The sequence below is a fragment of the Dipteris shenzhenensis genome, chromosome 26, assembly GCF_047967505.1.
Source record: "Dipteris shenzhenensis isolate YYH24624 ecotype China chromosome 26, Dip_SZ_1.0, whole genome shotgun sequence".
Classification (NCBI taxonomy): domain Eukaryota; kingdom Viridiplantae; phylum Streptophyta; class Polypodiopsida; order Gleicheniales; family Dipteridaceae; genus Dipteris; species Dipteris shenzhenensis.
Window position 1 is genome coordinate 18,522,040 of NC_141621.1, and position 21,254 is coordinate 18,543,293.

The following is a 21,254-nucleotide window of genomic DNA, read 5'->3' on the forward strand; positions in this document are numbered from 1 at the left end:
GCCATACAATTCATATGACAATTTGATGTGGCCTTTGGCACAAAGATGTTTCAAGAACCATCCAAGCTAAGGATGGCAAATCTGCACCTCGCAGGGATGGTCCATGCTTGGTGGAGTGTAGATTTGGTTGATGGTACCACTCCCAAGAAGTGGAGGCATTTCAAGAAGCTATCCTACAAGTGATTTCTTTCAAACCAGTTCCTTGATGAAGTCCATAGTGCTTGGAAGAGCTTACACATGGAGCCAAGAAGACATATAATAAGAAGTTATGGGATGCATATTTATAGATTCCCCCGTTCAAGAAGCTTCCGAGAAGGTAAAGCTTTGAAAGTATCGAGCAGGACTGCCACAAGGTATCAGCTTTTGTAAATATCTTACCCAATACAAAGATCTAGGATCTCATGCATTCAGCTCAGGCAGCCCTTAGTAGCCTCTAGTGCGTTGTGCGCTCTTCTCTCCGTCTCTCCTTCATAGTTTTGAGCGCTTTTCTAGCTGCTAACCTTCACTCGCATGAACTTTCAGAAATTGGAAATAGTCTTGGACTTTGAGATCCGAAATACTAGAGTCTTGGACTTTGAGATCCGAAATACTAGAGCTACTGCATTTCGCTGAAGGGTTTGCAAGTCGACTGAGTTTCATGGTATTAGAGCATGGGTTCATTGCTTCTTTGGTGATGACGATCCCAAGCAAAAGTAGTTCATGGAGGGATTGCTGCTATCTAGAGTGCATGCGCCATCAGTGAGGATTAAGAAGAGAAGGGTATCCATGAGCTTGCGAGACAATCCAGAGAAGGAGCGGCGAGCAAATCAAGGCTTCTGGTGGATTTCGCCCAGGCCAAGCAAGCCAATTAGGCCCACGTGAGCAGCTAGGAAAGGAGCGAATCAGAGAAATTTTGAATTTTTGGCAATGCCCAAATCAGGTCCATGCTGACAATTTGGCAAGGGAACAGTTTGGCGAGAATTCGAAGATTCGTGGAGAGTTACTGTGTGTGTGATCAACCATCAAGTACCCCATCCAGAATACACTCAATCTTGTGGTGGTCTTTTAACTGTGCCACGCCTCTCTCTGTTTGGGTGGAATTATAAGCTTCCTTGTGCAAGTTTTGGAGCTCTCAAAACAGCGATTTAATATTGGTTGAAGTGTGTGTATGCACGAATTGAGATTAGCATAACTTTGATTTAATTCAGCTCGGGACCAATTTTGGATCAGCAAGTAGATCGTGATCTTTTGTTGCATAAAAAGATTTACGAGAGCATACCTTTGTCTAGTATGGCTGATTCCAGAGAAGATGTCAGTTCGAGCACTAGGCTACCCTGCAAGAAAAGATTTGAGGGGCCAGATGATGATCTCAATCAAGAGGTAGTTAAGGCTAATATTCAACAGTCCGAAGTGTTGAAAAAGAATCCTTGATTTCAATCTCTCTTTGAAGCTGGCCACATGGAGCAATTGTCCGTACATATGTCAATCACTTCTCCCAAGAGAGTGAGCCGAAGACATCTCCCTAGCCAATCATCTTCCTCTTCAAAAGAATCACCCCGAAAGAGCCATGGATCGGGCGTAGGGGAAGCAATAGAAAACACTAAGGAAGATCCTCAAGTCCCAGTTCCTCTTCATCTAGCATGAGTTCATCTTCATCCTCGTCCTCTTCATCTAAATCTATACATCAAAGAAAACAAGGAAGAAGCACGAAGCGCTCCAAGGCCAAAGTCAAGGAGTTTACTGAAGAAGGTAAATCCATCTGGTTTATTACTTATGATGGAGCTTAAGGCCATACAGATAAAGCAATACAATTCATCTAGTAGTTTGATGTGGCCTTTGGCACACAGAAGTTTCAAAAACCATCCAAGTTAAGGATGGTAAATCTGCACCTTACAGGCACAGTCAGTGCTTGGTGGAGTGCACATCTGGTTGATGGTACTGCTCCCAAGAAGTGGAGCCATTTCAAGAAGCGATGCTACAAGCAATTTCTTCCAAAGCAGTTCTATGACACTTGGGAGAGCCAAGAGAGTCTGCTGAGACATATAATCAAAAGTTTTGGTGGATGCATGATTATAGATTACCCCATTCAAGAAGTTTCGAAAGATGAATCTTCGAAAGTATCGAATAGGACTGCCACCGATGAAGATATGAGCTTTTGTAAATATCCTATCTAATACAAAGATCCAAGATCTCATGCATACGTCTCCATAGCAATTCTTATGCATATGTGGGATCCGCCTTCCTTTCAAAAAGGGAAGAAAGGAGGATCCAATAAGAAAAACTTTGTGCCTCCTTGAGTTGTAAAGAAAGAGTTTCAGTCTCAGAGCCGAGGGAAAATCAAAAGCCCTGTAAAAGCTAGATTAATTTCAGGCCAAAACAGATCAAGACCTTCCATGAAGAAGGAAAGTGTTTCTGATGTGAGAAAGAGGGCATACGGCTGCCCAATTCCCCGAAAAGCCCCCCAGATTTAGGGAGAAGACAAAGCCACAAGAACCACTAAAGACCTTGGCTAGAGGAACCCTTGATGTACTAAGGAGAGTAGCTAATCCAGAGGCTATCTTGGGAAAAGTAAGAGACCAAAAAAAAAAAAATCAAGAAAAAGACTTCTATTAAGTAGGAACAAAACCCTTGAGAGCAAGATCAAAACAGAAATACAACATGTAGTGCATGAAATAAAGCCTCTAAATAAGAAGAACCTCAAAAAGAGCTAGAAAACAAGCAAGGTTGAGGCTGAAAATTCCATCTCAACCCTATGAAAGACTCCGAGAAGAAGGGGGGGGATCTCCAATAGTATCTGTCCAAATATTGGCCAAAGTGTGAGAGGGGTGGACTTGGAAATGATCCAAGGCCTTTGTGCATCTGGTTCTCCAAATATGCTACACTAAAATCTCACTAGAATCTCCTAAGAGGAATCCACAGAAGCATGCACCGCTCTGAAGGGTGAGGCTAGAACATCATCCAGAGAGCATGACTCAACTAAGTGTCACCGAATCGAGAGAGCCCAAGAAGAGTCATGCCTCTTGTAAAATACATAAGGACCTAAAAGGGAAAGCCAAGCAATTGATCCCCGGGTCATGAAGAAAGGGTGGTGGGCAAAGGTACTGAAGATCCTAGCAATCCCTTTCCAAATGATCCTCGTGTGTGTGCAATCCCATAAGCAATGATGAATTGATTCCACAATAGAGTGACAATGAGGACATGTAGAGTCTGCCCCAAACCTGGATCGCCATAGGTTAACCGCAACCCCACCATGAATAGAAAGCCAAAAGAATAGATTGATTTTTCTATTCCTGTGGGACTTCCAGAGTTTCTTTCAAAAAAAATTATACAAATCAACAGAAATCTGAAAATTCTCTGAATGAGGAGCTCTAGAGGGTCTCCATAGTGTGATGAAAGAAAGAGAGGCTCTTCTCTCAATGGCCTTCATCTATCCATTCCCAGTCCCCTAGGCCCCATTGCAAAATTTTTATGCGGACTCCACCATAAAGCCAAAATCTCCATGAACCCAAGGCCAAGAGAAGTGGGTCGGTGTCTAGATGCCACTCAGAATCTGAGCCATTCTCCACAAAGCCAATGAATATGATAGCATAAAAAGCAATCTCTAGTAGAGAGTCGTTTGAAGATCTAGACGACCTGCTTCCACTTGGACATCAAAAACCAAGGCATCCTTGTGCGAGCATCGTAAAACAATAACCTGAAGTAGAATGCCCAAACGTGTAAAAGCTCCCAACCAAGTAGAACACAAAATAGGTATATGATCCATCTCCATCGAATCCACTAGAATGGCTACATCAATCTGCTGAATCCTCCCTGCACTTCCTCTGAAATGACTTACTAAATGCATTTTACGGTCCTCCGGAAGCTTTTTGAAAGCTTTCTAGGATCCCATGGAGGAAGCAGGGCCCCTCTTCCACATGGACCACTACACATAATGAGAAGTTCCCAGTGGTCTGCCATGCTCATCAAATATATTGTCATTCCACCTGATCGACTACCTATCAATATCTTCTAGAGAGGGAGGGGGAACTCTCCATAGAGTACTCTTGAAGCTGGTCCAAGCCTTCAAAGTAGCAGCCATAGGAGGGGAGGAAGGAGGACTAAGGTGGTTTGAAGCGAAAATCTATCTAGTACTACCCACCCAATCTTCACCCGAAGAAGGCGTATAGGAGTGTATGCATTGAGTGAAAAATAATTCCATGGCTCTTGCCCATGCATAAGTCCCCTCACAACAATCTTCCAAAGCAAGGCCTTGCATTGCAACTCAAGATCTACAATATTAAGATCCTTTTCCTGGATACGGAGAGTCAACGTCTCCCAAGCCACTAGGAATATAGCATCTGTTGAACCATCAAGTCCACTCCATAAAAATTTCCTTGATAGGTCTCTTGAGCTGAGCAATGCAGTCCCTAGAGTGGCACCAACAAGATGAAACAAACCAGGCTATGGAGGCTATGGCTAGCAAAACCCGGTTAACAAGCAGCACCTTGGACGCAAGGTCTAGCTTGGCTGAACTCCAAAAAAGGAGCTTCCTCCTGATGCTCTCTGAAACATGAGTAAATTGCTGCACAAGATCATTGCCAAAAGAAAAGGGGAAACCATTCCTATTGTATCAAATGTTTCAGTTGTATCATCAATAAAGTCTTCTATTTCTGCGTATATGATTTTCATCAGAGATAGAGGCCCCTAGCAAGAAAAGGACTTTATAATGCCAAAGGAGACGCAGCCGCTTTCCCCACTACTTTGATGGGCAATCCATATGCCAAATAGAATTGGCTTTGTCAGAACCCAAGATGGAGGTAACAACACTTTATATAGAGAAGGCACTGTGATATGTGACAGCTTCAAACGACGAGCTGACAAAGAGGAAGAATGGAGAGTCCAATCCTCAAGTCTATCCTGAAGTTCCAAACGAGGTACCGGCAAGAAAGGTTGAAGCATTTCTGAAATTTTGTGCCATAAAGGACGATAATGAGCTCCCAAACCATACTTGCTAGGAGCTGCAGAAAAAGATAAAAGAGTGCCATCATCCTGAAGTACATCCGCCACAGAAGCAATACCTTTGAAAGATATAAAATAAGAACACCTGGGTTCTTGTATAGCCAAAGGAGGGTGGAATACTTTGGACGAATAAATATTCTCAGCCTTCGAGGAATTTCCCAACAAAGAATCCCTGCCATTCCATTCGAAGTGGGATAAAATATGCTTCCAATCAAGAAGCAAACGAGAGACAAAAGGGCAGCCTCTGATCTTGCCTTGAATAGAGCCAAATAGAAAATCCCACTGTGTAGATTGCCAATGCTCAAAAGCAGAAGTATCAATATGCAACAAAAGAGAGCGGATCATGAAAGCCCAAGGCTGATCCCCTTGGATAAATTGCAACATCATTTTGCCCTTGTGGGCAAGTATATGCACTTGAATATTGAGTATGTTCAAACCCCCGTGCATCTTTGGAGAACAGAGACGAGGCATAGAGAGTAATTTGAGACTTTTCTTGCCATTTTTTGAACGCCAAAAAATCTCCATGATAGCAGACATAAAGGAAACCAGATCTGCCTTAGTAAACATAATGAGGGGCAGATAGAATTGTATGTATGCTATCAAAATGGATTGCGTTATTTGCAAACGAGCATGTAATGGCCAAGTTGCAAGCTTCCAATATTCAAGTTTTTTCCTCAGCTTTGTGAGCACCCAATTAGTTTGTTGAGAACGAGTGAGCCCCCAACCTAGAGGATAGCCAAGATGTCAAATAAATTGAGAAGGTGGAACAATTTCCCCAGGCCACAAAAGACTATGCCAGTCTTTAGCATGCAACGGCAATAGCTTGGATTTCTGAAAATTCACATGAAAACCAGTAGCTAAGCCATATGTGGAAAGAGCCTGCATAATCAAGGAGAGATCACTCTGAGTATTTTTCGGGGTAAAGAAAGAATCATCAGCATATGCTTGAGCAATCATGCTACGGCTGCCAGGAATTTCCAATCCATGCAACATGCCATTGTCCAAAAGGTGGTCGTCCAGGTTGTAGAAATATCCCCTGAAAGTATGCAGGCAGCTTTACTATCTTGATATAGCCAATTGATAACTTGCTGCATTTTTGTGCCAAATCCCAAGGCCTGCATTGTTTGTGGAATAAAGTCCCACTGAACAGTACCCACTGAACAGTATCAAAAGCTTTGGCAATATCAACTTGCAACAGCAAAACATCCTGTTGCATATATTTGGCCTATTCTATTTCAACATAGGCATTAGCAATGTTGTCTGTGATATGCCTACGAGGAACAAAACCATATTGCGCAGGATGCAACCCATCATGCAAATAGTCTTTTATCTGATCAACAATCATTTTGGTAGTAAATTTGTAAATAACTGGCATAAGCATGATAGGTCTCCAATCAGCCAAAGATTCACAGAGTTGCTTTTTTGGAAGGAGTTTAACAAGACCTCTCTTCCATGTGTCTGGCATTTTCTGATTTTGCCAAGTAGAATTCACCATATGCAGCAAAGTATGCTTCAAAAGAGGCCAATATTCTTTAAAAAACTCAATTGTAAGACCATCCCATCCTAGAGATTTCCATCTACCATAGGATTTGATTGCAACTGACGATTCCCTTTTAGTAAAAGGTTCCTCCAATTCCAAAGCTTGAGTATTGGAGATAATAGGAGAAACATGCTGCAGAATCAAATTTCTTGCAGACAAAACCTTCTATGAAGGAGGATCTGCATAACCAAACTGCTGAGAGAAATGATGTACACAAACAGAAGCAAGCTGTGACACCCTCTATGTCCAGGTGTCTTTCCACAACCTAAATGGCCAAGAGAGAACTTAGAACAACAAAGCTTCAAAAATGACAAATGGAATTCAAATGAAGGTCAGAATGATTGTAACCACTGTACACGGAAGAGGGACGAGCTCTGGCCTCACATGTATCCTTTGTCCACGCCCCCAGTAGTGCACAAAAGACATTCAATCATGAGAAAATAAAGGAACAGTAGCAAATGAACTCAAACCAGCTCCACATGGCATTAAACCAGCTCCTAGGTGCTCTATTTCGAGCTAGAACACCTCTAGAGGGCAGCAGAGCCACCAAGCAAGAGGCAGCAGGAGACATGGGCAGCTTAGAGAGTGAGAGAAAAGAGCAGTAGTTGGTGTAGAGATGATCACAGGCAGGAGAAGGGGATCTATACAGCTCATACAGCCAATTAATGCGCCTTGGAATGCAAGCAGCAAGTCTGCACGATCACGGGTAGGAGAAGGGGATAACGTGTAGAGATGATCACGGGCAGGAGAAGGGGATCCGTATAGCTCGTACAGCCAATTAATGCGCCTTGGAATGCGGGCAGCAAGTATGCATGATCAAAAAAATAGCCTTAGGGTGCGTGAGGCTAATCTGTACGTTCAGCCAAATACCTTGGGATGCATGCAAATAGGCCGCACAGCCACCATCAATTAGTCTAGAAATGCTTGCCAATTGATCCAGTAGGCATCACCATCAAGATCAGCTCCATCACCATCACTGTCTTCCATCAAGATTCTCGTCTTTTGGATTCTTTTTTGATCTTCTTTTGGAGGGTGTTGCCAAGAATGGATTGGATATGTACTGACTATTTCAACCAGGTGGTGCTGAGGTTTTGTAAAACACATTAAGCCTTTCTTAGACGGGTCTCCAACAATTCTCCACCACAAAGAGCATCTATTTTGGATCTTTTTTGAATTACATAGTAGACTATTGGACGGTGATTGGCTTCAATTTAGCCAAGTGTGGATTGGATATATATTTACTACTTTAATAGGTTGGTGTTGTGGTTTTGTAAAAGTAAATGGGTTTGTTGACATTAAGCATTTGTTGGATGGGTCTCACTCACTTTTTGCCGCTCGGTTCTTTAGGCCTACTCGCTTTTTGACCCTCGCTTTTTATGCATGCAAACAGCCGTACAACGTCTAACCAACCTCGAAATGCATGCAACCAGATCTGTACGGATGACCACGGGGAAGAGAGGAATCCTGTACGTCACATGAGCAGCCTCAAAGTCCACGATAGAAAGAGAAATTAACACATGCCATCACATGTAAACAAATGGCATCCACATGGCTCATTAAAGCCTCTAACCCACTCACCAAGGACACACTTATGCCTTCCCTTGGGCCCAACTTTTTGAGCCCTCTTTTCCTTGTCTTGGCCCTACAATTGGGCCTAGTAGGTGCACCTAGGGATTGGACCCACTTGTAACATCAAATCTTGGCCCTACACTTGGGCCTAGTAGGCGCACCTAGGGATTGGACCCACTTCTAACATCAAATCTTAAAGGTTTTTGCTATCCACGGGTTTATTTGCACATAGAAATCGCGTCCCCATGCAATACCCCCCTTTTGAGACAACAAACTATCTAGGTTGCTGCTGAAATTTACAGCAAATGAACAACAATGAAATAGGCATGAATAGCCCATACTAGAATGTGCATCATCTGCAATATACAACAGGCAATGATGAGAAGGTCCAGGAGAGCATGTAAGTCCATCCATATATCAATGCATCACCTTTGTGGAGTGATTGGTACACTCATTGTACAGGTGCCGTGGCAGAAATAGGTATGGCAGCTCACTTATGCTTGTTTAGGCTTTTCTGGAGGTCTTCTTTAATCTTCTTATAAACTGCATCCAAACTTTTCACACATCGATCTGCTTCAAAGATCTTTTCATTCGTGTGCAAAATGGGAGGTACCTTTCTTCCACATTCCACGATTTCAAAGGGTGCTTTCCTTGTGGAAGAATGCATTGTGTTGTTGTATGCAAACTACAATGCAAAAACTATTCCCACTTTGCCTTATGCTCTGAGACATTGCATTTTAGAAGATAAAAAACAATAGAAGTTGCCTCTTTTGATTGTCCATTGGAAGAGGATGAGAAATTCAGCGTAGTGCCCATGTTTTCAAAGAGACCTCTTCAGAAAAGACTGGTCATACATGGATCCCTATCATTGACAATGGATTGAGGCATTCCATGATACTTGAAAATATTGTGCACAAATATTTTTGCCATCTGATCCGTTGTAATCTTCTTGCTTGCTGAATTTGCATATGATTTTCCAGATCCCATCATGTCGAGTTGGAGTAGATCAAACACAAAATCCATGGCAATACTCTGCCAAGGCCTATCTAGAATAGGTAGTGGATGTAGCTATCCAAGCACCTTTTGCCTGTTATATTTCACTTTTTGACGAGTGATGCATGCTTTCACATATGCCTCAACATCTTTCCTCAAAGCTGGCTAATAGAAGAAATGCTCCACTGCTTTTACTGTGGCATCAATACGTGTCCTACATATGGTGAGGGATGACTCTCTGTTAAAACTTTTAGCCTTAGCTACTTTGTGACACAAAGTCTGCCATACATCATCAAAAAACCATCCTTAACAATATAGTGCTTATGTCTTTGGCCCTCAACCAACTGATCAGAAATCCCTGCAATGTCAACATCATTTGCATACTCATCCTTCATGGCATCAAGCTCACTATGGTATGCAATCGTGAAAGAGGGGCTGTTTGGCTTGGAGGATGCACGGAATGACAGGTTCAATATTTCCTTTGTTTGTCGGTAGGAGGACTATGGGAGAGATGCTCCATTGTTACAACATCTGGCCATCTGCATACACAACCAAGGTGGTAGCTCTTCACCTCTCAAGTGGTTGTGGAGTGATTTTGGAAACATTGCATCCAAAAAAAGATGCAGGCCAGGATAATTTGGAAGGGGACAGCCAAGATTCTCAGTACCTTTATTCGTCGCCCCTTCTTCATGACTTAGGGCTCAGTTGCTTGGCTCTCTCTTTCGGGGCCCCAGGTCTTCTATGAGAGACATGACTCATCTTGGGCTTTATCAATTCACTGGCTCGACTAGAGAGACAGTGCTTCCACTCCCACTTCCAGGACACTCGAACCAAGGCTCTTTTCTTCGACTCCTTCGTCCGACCAGCCAGTGATAGGATAAAACCTATATCAAGTTTTTGAGCACTGTATATAGCTATGGGTAGGCACATAGTTGTACACATCTAGGGTAGGTGTGGGCTTTTGGCATTTGTGGATTTTTCTTTCACAAGCATGATGGACTGATGTATAGTTTTTTTTGAGACAATAAAGTATGTTTTGCAGGGACTTCATGGGAAATGATGAAATGCAATGTGGTTGTACCAGACTTCCAGAGCAAGGGTGTCCAGTGTGTGGTCAAGCAAAATGTTTTTGGGGTTATGTAAAGTCAAGTCATGAAGGGTTTTTTTATATTTTCTTCAGTCAATGTGCACTTGCATGTTACAAGAATTTGATATGTTATGGTGTCCATGTCAAAGGGCTTTTCATATGTGTGTACGGGGTGGCATCCAAGCTTTAATGTGCATGCTAATATGCATGGGAATCGTGTGACAAGGTCCAAAATGTGCATTTAATGTGATTTGGGAGAAATGTCTTTAGAGTGGTAAAATGTCACTGATGAGGTGGCAAATTAGGCTGAGGTGGCTGGACTGATTGGGAAGGTATCGTGCTCATGCAAAGGTGGCTACGTGATGGATGAAGGGGAGCTTCTAGGTTGTGAGCTGGAGCTATGTGGAGATGGCGGCTGGGAGCTGATTCGGTTTTACACTGGAAGGATCTACGATGCAAGTGGGGGCTCCAAGAAGAGAAGGCTGAATGACGGAAAATGAAGGGGGGGGCTGCATGGTAGAAAGGGAGGCCGAGAAGATACGTGATGGAGTAGGGGCCTTGGCAGGGCAGCTTCTCGTCGAGCAGAGCTTGTGAGCAAGTGGACAACAACCAAGAGTGGCCAAGACATGAGCAGACTGGAGGTCCGTTGGAGGGAAGCTTGGGAGAGAAGGCCTACACCGGAAGCTACAAAGGAGGTCAAGGTTTGCGCAAGGAGGCAGGGAGGACGTGAGCTTGGGGTGGTGAGGAATTGCCAGAAGGTGGTAGCCGACGGGTTGGTTAAGGAGTAGCTAAGGGAGGCGACAAGGCAATTGGTGATGGGCGTACGTAGCGGTGCAGGCGTCGCCATTATGTGAGCTACTGGAGAGTCCTGAAGAGGGGGTCTCGTAGATGAAAGAGGGTGTGTGCGCTGAGAAGACCTGGGCGCTGGGGATCTCCAAAGATTACGAGCTGCTGTTCGTTGGCTGAGCATAGCTACTGCGTAGGTAGGACAGTCGTTGTTTGCACGTGAGCTGATGCAGAGAATCATGGTCTGGCTGAGATCATATGGAAGGGCTCTATTTTTATCTGATTGAGGAAGCTACGTGGCTGTGCGCGTGATGCTATAAATGTGAGCTAGTCTCTCTGTGAGAAATGAAGGCAGCAAGGCTATTGCTGGAAGTGTCTTCCGTTGGGTTTGTACGTAGTTGGTGATGGTCTATGGATTAGCACAGCTTAAGGCATAGCTGTGTATCGTTGTCTGCTAGCTTAAGGATTTTGGGCGATAGAGACTCCATGAACTCCGTATGCAAAGAGAGAGAGGGACCAAGGAATTGCAGGCTAAGGCGCAATGGATCGTGACCTTGATCGATGATGGTTGTCCTAAAGGAGCTAGGCAATTGATGCTTGCTGCAGATTTTCGTCAATCACTGATCCTTGCACACATAGATTTCTCCTTCTGGCTCATTACGGATATAGACTGCATCAAACAATTCAGATGGACATATGCAGGGCAATAGAGATTACCATGGCTGACTCTCTCGTTATCTATGCAGCTTGCAGCTGAGGGAGAATAGGCATGTCTATCGACCGTCTATTGCTTTAAATCATATCCACTAGACGATTCCTTCTTGTTTATTTGTGGGTATAGTATGGTTACATCACAGCTTCCTAGATCAGGACAAAATTGCGTAGATATGATGGATTACATATGCCCCTCCATAGGGTCTGCATCTCCTTGATCAAGGGTGCTATGTACACGTCCATATTTTTTGCCTTGTACTTCCTTGGCACAAGTAGGGCAAGCATGAGGTGTCCCTTATTTATTGTTGGCCATGGCGGGATATTGTAGTTCACCAAGATTATGGGCCATGTCAACCAAGATGTGGAGCGTAACATGAAAGGGTTCACGCCATCCATTGCGAGCCCGAGATGTAAATTGTGTGGCTCCCTCGCAAATTCCGGCCACATGTTGTCTATGTGCTTCCAAGCAGCACAATCTACTGGGATCCTCAAAGTGTCATCGATGGACCAGTCTATAGCATGCCACATCATCAGTTGTGAAGTAGTTGCGCAATGGAGTTGCATCTGAACATGTGCTGTATTCTGGGAAGTTGATACAGCAAGAGATTTATCAGGCTATTGGGGACGATCTATGGCAAGTATATACCCATAGGACATGGGTATCCCCCTTGTGCCACATGCAACAAAAATTGCTCTCTACAAAGAGCATTTCCTCAAAATCATACCATTAAAGTTTTTTTTGTTGAGCAAAATGATGTAGCAAAGCTGATATTTAGGTCTACCTATTCCTTTCTCTTCACAGGCATCTATATTTCCATAACTCTTGTTCTCCTCATTAATTCACTGTTATCCTGATATCAAAAGCTAGCAAGTTTGAAAGTTACAAATCCATCTCATTTTAACAGGCGAGGAAAGCTTATGAGAAAGAAGAACTTGATAATTGCTCCTTTTGGCCGAGAATAAATTGGCGATCCCAATTCTTTGATAAGATAAGCTACCAACCTATTCAGAAAAGGTTTCAAGAGCTTCAGGTATCATTTCAAGTCCACAGTATATTTGATACATTGTTCTTTTAGGAGTTTTTCATTTTGTTAATCTGGCTAATATTTTTTATTTTTTCTTTGGTGGGTGCATTATTTTGGTGTTCATAGAGACAGAAAGTTGAAAAAATAACCAATGCACAGTTGCAGAAGGATATTGGGCTTACATTCAAACCAGAGATAAATCAGAAATCAATACAACTCTGCAAACAGGTCTACATATGATTTTGCAAACTTGCTTCACTTTTCCTCTGCAAGGACATCCAGGAAGACAGTGCCCTGATCCTTCAAATTAATCACCAATCCTTAGTCTGTACTTCATATGTATAGAGCTTCATTGCTGATCTGACATTTGCATGTAATGTGCTTATCATAACATTAGAGCAAAAATCTCAATCAGTGGAGACTCTTTGAAATTTTATAAGAAAGTTATTGTGCCTTAAACAATAATCACAAGTGCAGTGAATACGATGTCCAACCGAAACGTTATTTTTCTCTGTAAGTCTTATGTTTTGGTTTTGGCTTTGTATATAATCATTTTGGGCCTCCTATTTTCTCTCCCTGCTTTTGAATCATTATGTTTCCTGCCACCTATTTTTCTCTAGCTCACTTTTGGGAATGCACCCAAGTGGAGTATCCATTCCTGCCAGGCATATCTTAAAGCCCGAAAGCCTCTTTGAAGTTATGAACAAGAACTGAGAAATTAGCGACTCACAAACATGATAAATCTGTGTATTTCAATACAACTCTTATCTGCAGGAAGGGCTGGAAACAATTCATGTAGCTGAACGCTTAACAACAATGCAACCTTCAGTTCATCTGGACTGCAAACTTGAGCCTGAGGTGCAAGATGACTTCACTATGAGAAAAAAAATACTTGACTTTTTTTCCCAGGATTGAATTGATGTTCTTTTAATGATGCAATATACTGTCCATAAGGTTTATCTATCAATGTTTGTAGAAAAGAAAGAGCACTTTTGGTCCAGAAATCAACAAAAACACAGACTACATTATTGCATCATCAAGGCACTTTGGAGGCTGTCCAGTTGGCTTTTTAGAAAGGCAGCAGCAATACCTACAGACTGTTGAAGATAGAAAGGTATTGGTCTGTTTACGTGAACAGTATGCTACATGTTATAATTTAACCCAAATTTTTGGTAGCTCATGGTCTTCTTGGACATACGTATGACATGCTGAAACGTGTAGCTGTTCCCTGCCTGGAAAACGTTCGTATTTACACTGAAAGTTATTTATTCAGTTCAGAACATATTTTGAGCATATTCTCTTCAAAAATGTGATCAAAATGCAGAGGTCAAAGGATCATGGAACACCTCATGGTCTGACATTTCGTCCAGATATTGGTAATTCTGCTCTTATTTTGAAGCAGTCTCAAGGTCAGAGCCTTTTACAAGAAACCACTCTGGAAAGGTACGAGAGACTTGCCTATAGAGACAAGGAGCAACTTTGGCATGCCCGTGAGAAAGTTGCTGTAAGTGTGGCCTCCTAATATTATCCCATGAACAAGCTGAAATTAATGCATCTAAAAAGGATTATGTATCTAAAAAGGTTGCATGTGAGATCCAACGCTGGCTGGAGAGAAGGCAATGCTTCACGTAGGTTGGGAAGATTATCGCTTCAAAAAATGTCCTAGGCAGCTCTAATTTTAACCCAGTCATTCATGCTGCGTCAGTTTGCAGCCTTTTGTTGCAGAGGAGATCTTCATCTTTGAATTGGAAGTTTCATCATATTAGGAGACCAAGTTGACCCTATAACTTGATTTTTAAGCCATTTTCAACTTCAGTGTTTCTAGACATTTTCAAATTCTCTTAGTTTTCGTTGCCTTTATCCATTTTTTCTCAAGGAATGCTTTATGAGGCAAAACCACAACAGAGGCAGATTTCCTGGATCTTATACAGATGAGCCTGTAGGGGTCAGCTTTAGGCATTTTCTCATTACCATGTACCATGCCAATGGATTTTCTAGGGATGGTGTTTGTACATGTCTCAAGTATGACTGTCACACACCATGTTGAGGATCCAACTCCACACTTTCTCTTGCATTGACCTCCACACCCTTGTTTTGGTGGACTGTCTTGAGCCCAAGATGGAGGAGCCATGGCATCAACAGACAAGGATTTTGGAGTGATTGGAAAATCTCACGTATCCGCTTCTCCAATTGTTTTACTTGGGCAAACGATCGTTGCACCTCGTACATGAGTGACAGATGACAGTTTCATCCAATTGGGTACCGCACTCTACAATTCCATACATAGGGCACAGGCGGAAGCTTTTCTGGTGGCCCCCCTACATAGGGGTCGGGGTCTGAGATTCAGAGCACTGAGACCCTGACTTTTAGTGTTTGGAATTGCAACGACACTTTATGGTCAGCTCATGGAATTTCTCGAATCCTATACAGGTGGAGACATAGCTTTTACATAGAGATGCATCAGAGTCCAAAGCGACCTTTGCCTATAGTAAGTGGGTACACGTGGGAGACATTGTATCGGGATGAGAACCGAGAGATAGGAAGAGTTCGAGGTCAGGAGGGGTGGCAGTACTCTACCGGTCATCACTTTTACTTGGATGGTCTCCATCGAGAGACGAGATGCTCATGCCAGGTTCTTATGGATTTGGATCTGACGATCTCCATGTGAAGACCTCTTCATCATAGTCTGCTATTTCCCCCTCGAGACCTTGCTTTTCACCAGAGACCCACACGAGGAGGCTAAGACCTCACCCTATGCAGTCCACTACCTCTTGGTTGGGGACTTCAATGCGAGGGCAGGTACACACCAGGTAACACTTCTGTATTTTCATGACGATGGTATCTTAGTACTAGATGTTTATAACAATGAGGCTGGGATGTCTCAAGTTTGCAGAGAGACGGGCACCAGTCACATCTTATGGGCATGCACTACCAGATTTGGCCAGGAGACATAATCTTATCATATATAATGGCCTACATTGCCGGCCCTCCTCAGGTGGGGTTCACATATTTTCCTCTTGGGCGGGGGGGGGGGGCGGGGGGGGCGGTCCATCATAGTTGACTATCTCATGGGATCTCATGCCTTCATCTCACATATGATTGACTTTTTTGTCTCACTACCACCCCCTGGGACATACCCCACATATCTGTTCTTGAGTATATCCATACCACTACCTAGCTCACACACTATGAAGTCACCTAGACATACCACCTACCATGATGACATACACTTCGATCAGCCTCTCAGACATGCTTAGAGGCATTGACCTTCTATTGCTCCTAGAGAATCGAGCTGCCTTGATCACACGCTCTCTCCACGAGGCTTCCCTACACACTTTCCCATACACCACCCGATCCATGCACCCCCCACCTCTAGGCTCGAAACCTTACAATAGCTGGTACGATGACAAGTGAAAAGCCTTACGCCGACAACTCTGATTCAAAACCAAGCATCGCGAGTACCGCCGGTTTGGTTCACTGGAAGAAGCAGGCCTTGATTCGTCGAAAGTAGGAGTTATTAAACATTTTGTTTAGTAACAACTCTAAAGACTTCTAGCAGAGGTTCCTAGAGCGGCGAGCCGCATCCCGTCTCACGAACACCAAAACTTGGCACTCTTAGGCTTTAGGTCATCACATATCTTTACCGCATTAGAGAGTATGGGTCTTACACTATAGGGCGACGTAGGCTTCCTTGGTTAACCCTATCCTCCTCCATGGTACTGGTAGCTGAGGGTGATCAAAGGCTATCACTCCTTAAGGATATCAATAGGGCAATTTCGAGCCTCATCATGTGTATCTTGTCACTATGGCTACCCTCTCTCTCCCGCTAGCCCCCCCTCCACTCGGCCTCTCCCACTAGCCTCTCTCTGTTCGTACCTCTCCCGCTAGCCTCTCTCTGTACCTCGCCTCTCTCTCCCGCTAGCCCCCCCTCCGCGCAGCCTCTCTCTCTCTCTCTCTCTCTCTCCCCGTTCGTACCTTGTCCGTACCTCCAAACCTCCAAACCTCCGTTGTCCGTACCTCCCCCCGTCCGTAGAGCCCAAGGATGGGTCGTTTTGAGCCTTCTTGTCGGTAATTCCGTGCATATGGAGAGGGTGTCATAGCTGCAACTGTAGAGTACAAAGTCTTGTTGGATGTTGAAGGAGTTGATATTGGAGTTGCAAGAAGGATTGAGCAAGTGAAGCAAAAGAGAGAGTTCTATTCAAGAGAGACAAGCCCAATATATAGGCTCCAGCTACATCCAGTAGTGACATCACATATGAGCTCCGTAGAGCATCTAGATACACAAATCTCTCAATCAGTTCCATGATTCTCTCAATTACACACCACACACCTAGATTCACTCAATCACACCTACTGACACCTATCCAAGCACACCATGTGTTCACACACTCACAAGCTTAGACCTTAGGACTCTAGATCCCATTACATCAATTTGTCCTTCATTCCCCCCCACAAATTGATGACCTCAACCCTAGCAGTAGTCCATGGGAAACTTCATGGCTTGCCCACCTCTAGTGGCAACACACACGATCCACAACCCGGTACTCACTCTAGTTGCATCAGCAGTAGACTCATTTGGGCATCCTTATCCCAACATGATCTCACTCTGACTTTGGTTTGTTGGTTTACAATTGGGAGATAGACAATGAATATGCATGGGAATACCCTTAGATCCAACAAGGTAACACATAAGACTAACAATCATTTGAGGGGGACATCCCAAGGCAGAGAACCCTTATTAACCACACACACAAAAACATTCTAAGTGGAAGATGTGGGGAAATACTCTCCTTTGATGGCATATCTTGTCCTTTTCCTTCTTCTCTTCCAAGCTGCCATAGTGTGAGGTTCATTGTCATTGGAGAGGTTCTTGGTGTAGCCAATCTTGTAACTCCTTTGCTCTTTGTCCTTCTCTACACTCTTTAATGTATCTTGTCCATATTCTGCAATACAAGATCCTTGTGGTCCTTCACCTTCTTTGAGTGTCCAAGTCTTAAAAACATTTTGTGAATCATATGGACCGAAGAGGGTCTTACCACTTGTCATGCAAGGGCAGTGTCTACTCTTGTACAAGAGGTGGTCATGATTGTATGGCAAGGTATAGTCAACCAAATGCAAGTACATTTCATACATCATGAAAGGTACTGAAACACCATAACTAAGGCATCTTCAAAATAAGAATCATAATGGTTGTAGTTGAAACCTTTGTGCCAATCATATCCATTGGAAATCATCATCCAAGTCATGATATATTCTTCCTTCATGTAAGCTCTTGTCATGGTCAATCCACATTAGTCAACTAGTCAACAAAATAGTATGACTTGAAATCCACTTCAAAGTATCATAACCTCAATCCTCAATATAAAAGACGAAAAATGCATTCAACTGAACTTCAAAGAGCATTCTCAGAACTGAAAAAACAATCTTTGAATCTCTGAAGTGTGCTTTAACTCCTCAAGCATCACCTTAGCATTTAGTGTAGCATCAAACTTCAAAAATAGTCTAGAAATGCTTGCAAAAAACAGAGGAACGTTTGGAGGGTTGCTACCTCACTCCACAAAGCATCAAGTAGAGGGCATTTGCTGCGCAATCAAAGGTACTTGGAAGTAGAAGACTCAGTGCAAGTCTCAGACCAAATGAAGATTCACACCACTAGGGGCAGCATCATCTTCTCCACCTCCAAAAACATGTCTTCTTCAAAACCCAACTGGTTTTTCCTTAGTTTCTCCTCATTCCCTTGATCATTTCCCCTCAAAATTCACCAGCAGGTAGCCCATAGAGTCGCCTAAGTGCACCTCATACCATTTTTGAAATGGTGGCTCCAGTAAGCTGAATTGACAAAAATGGCGTGGGATGAAGCTAGTATCAGTATGGGCTGTAGAAGGACAATTTCTAGAAACCCTCTGGAGTAGAAGTGCACCTATATGAGGGGAATCTATGGATGAAAGGGTTTGGATAATGCTTAAAGACTCTTCCGGAGAAGGGAGCAAGAAAAAGAAGAAATGCTTCTAGTGTGACCAACCTGGCCATCATGCGAAGGAATATAGAAGGAGGAGCTCAAGCAGAAGTCAGAGAAGTCACAACCAATGGTAAGTTTGATAACAACAACAAGAGGGCTTTTCTTGGTTACGAGTCACGACTCCAAGTATTGCCAAGATTGGTTTGCAGATTTAGGTGGAATTGTTTTAATGCCTGACATTGAAGATGGTCTGAGCTACAGGGACAAGAAACCTTTGTGAAGATGGAGGACAGAATTGGTTGCTCAGTGCTTTAGAAACTGAGGGGTTATAGAAATAAAAAATTCCACACATTATAGGGCATAACATTCTAATTTGAATAGCAAACATTGCACAAGGATATAACCCATGTTTGCTACATGGTCTGTCAGCATCACCAAACTTTCACAGGACACATCTTGCCCATGAGGACTACTTAATTGATTATCTCAAACCACCAAGGCGTGAAAATGTTATCTTGTTTGCAGTCCTATAGTCCAAGTGTGGCTTAATTTGTACCTGTGAACCATGGACCTGATTGTTTTCTAGTTAATTTGTAGTGTGACCCTCTCAGTTCATTCTTCTTTTGTTAGATTTTATGCATTTCGTGGCAAGGGCCACCTTAAGATATTTCTTGTATTTAAACCACATCACACGGACGTATTTTCAGTTTAATGGTGGTGATCTTGCTGCGAAAATGGATCATTCGTCCGGCTACAGAGAAGGTATCGAAGATAGCATTCGACGTTGTGAAGAGCTACTAGCTTTGCGGCCGCTGGCTTTCGTTTCTACGGAAAGTAAGTAAGAAGTTTCACTGTTATCATTTCGCTAGTCAAAGCTTGCATGCATGCAGAGCCGATTAGTGGAATGACCGTTAGCGTATAGGTTCGACAGTTAAACGGAAAGTCTTTAAGCATTATCTTTTCTTGTTTCAGCATCTTCTTCTAGCTTTAGGAGACTCTATGGTGTGAAAGAACCTCCTGTGAACGAAAACATTGGAAGTCCCGGAAGTGCTAAGGCTGATGTCGACTGTCCTTCCGAAAAAATCTGGAGAAAGAACATGGACTTGCTGAGCAGCGCTGCAGCCCCGTTGTCACGATCAGAAGAGAAAATTGAGCCAAAGTCTGAGCCTTGTATAATAGACATAAGTAGGGTTGAAGTATCGACCTCAAGCGAATGGTCACAATCGGGCCAAAAAATGCATTCAGTGTCCGAAAGCACCATCGAAAGTTCTACGCACAGTTTTGTGAAGAGAAGAAGTGAACGGAAATATGAATGGGAAAGTGAATGGTCTGGTGCATCTTCAGACTGGACGTTGGACAGACCGTCCCAGGGGAATAGTGCCTCTAATCAGAATTTTGTACCCCCCGATGAAACTTCCAATCAATCTTCCCATAAAACCGTTTCGATCAATAGCACCACCAATGTGGTGTGTGTCAACGAAGAAGCCTTGCCCGCACAATCTCATGCAGAGCAGGATAGACAAAATAATGTGCAAGAAAGCAGGGACACTCTAAGTAGCAAAGACAGTGGCGATGCGCGAGAAATAGTTTCTGTGGAATTCTCGGACCCGGGTGAGCATACAGAGGGACAATCCCCCGAGAAAACTCATCCTTGCAGCGATGAATTCAAAGGTGAAACGAAATTTGAAAATATTAGCCGTATTAATGACAGGGGCGTTGCATACAGCGAACATCCTCGATCCTTGGATTGCAAACGATTGAAGTTTGAAAAGTCTGGACCGTTAAGTCACTCTCAAAAGGCGTATGGTCGTCAGGAAACTGCGTCGGAATTTAGTGCCTCAGCGCAATCCGGACATTCTCAAGTAGCCGTTGATACTACCTGGGATATCTCGGATAGATCTACATCTCCATTGTCAGAACAGAGAACGGATACGGCAATTTCCACAATGTCAGAGCACACGGAGGACAGCCATTTCCAGAGCCTGGTAACACTTCCTTTCTCAGTGGTTAGGTGTTCTAGGTTGTACAGAGTATAGTAATACCGTCGTGAGTCCAAACTCTGCGCATGAAATCCCTTCATGGATCAGATTTTTACTCGAAGCGCTCCCAGAGTATTTCATCTAGCAATGGCTGAGTTTCTTGGCCCAGCTCTTAGCAAAGTTGAGAAGCCCACGTACACCAGCATCCCACCTAGAGCAAGGATCCACCACAGCGTGAGTGCTTTCTCTCCACACCGTCTTGATTTGCGAGCAGAACTCCTTACTCTGCAACCAGCCGTTATCAAATCTGAACGGTATATCAAGAGACCGATCAATAGTTAGGGGGATAGAAAACGACCACCATATGGGAGCATGGTTAGACATCCCCGGACTGGAAATCAGCCCCCCCCCCATCAGAGGTTTCATCCACCACCCCTCATTGGCGCAGTAGAACCGATCCAAGCGACCGGCCCTAAACTCCATCCCCTTCCTTCGATTAGTCCATGTGTACCCTAGCAGTCCCTCAGGATCAATCTCTGCACAGTCGGAAAGACCCCATGTCAAGCATAACATTTCCCAGGCCTCACGCTCCTTCCCCATAACATTTGCTTTGGCATGCGATCAA

The 21,254-nt window shown here is 43.5% G+C and overlaps 2 protein-coding genes across 2 annotated transcripts in view; both read left to right on the forward strand.

Moving 5' to 3' along the window:
- Positions 1-12,374: 12,374 nt before the first annotated feature.
- The window catches only part of LOC147884768 (uncharacterized), a 145,493-nt gene continuing 136,613 nt past the window's right edge, over positions 12,375-21,254 (forward strand). Inside the window, exons 1-4 of the mRNA XM_087397848.1 lie at positions 12,375-12,697; positions 12,818-13,549; positions 13,668-13,805; positions 14,016-14,195. Coding sequence (XP_087253974.1) covers positions 13,508-13,549; positions 13,668-13,805; positions 14,016-14,195 — 360 coding nt within the window. The 5' untranslated portion in view covers positions 12,375-12,697; positions 12,818-13,507. The remainder of the gene's footprint in view (positions 12,698-12,817; positions 13,550-13,667; positions 13,806-14,015; positions 14,196-21,254) is intronic.
- Positions 19,385-20,971, forward strand: LOC147884769 (uncharacterized). Its single transcript, XM_087397965.1, has 3 exons — positions 19,385-19,484; positions 19,623-20,635; positions 20,738-20,971. Exons 1-3 carry the CDS (start codon positions 19,385-19,387, stop codon positions 20,969-20,971), a joined length of 1,347 nt encoding a protein of 448 aa, XP_087254091.1.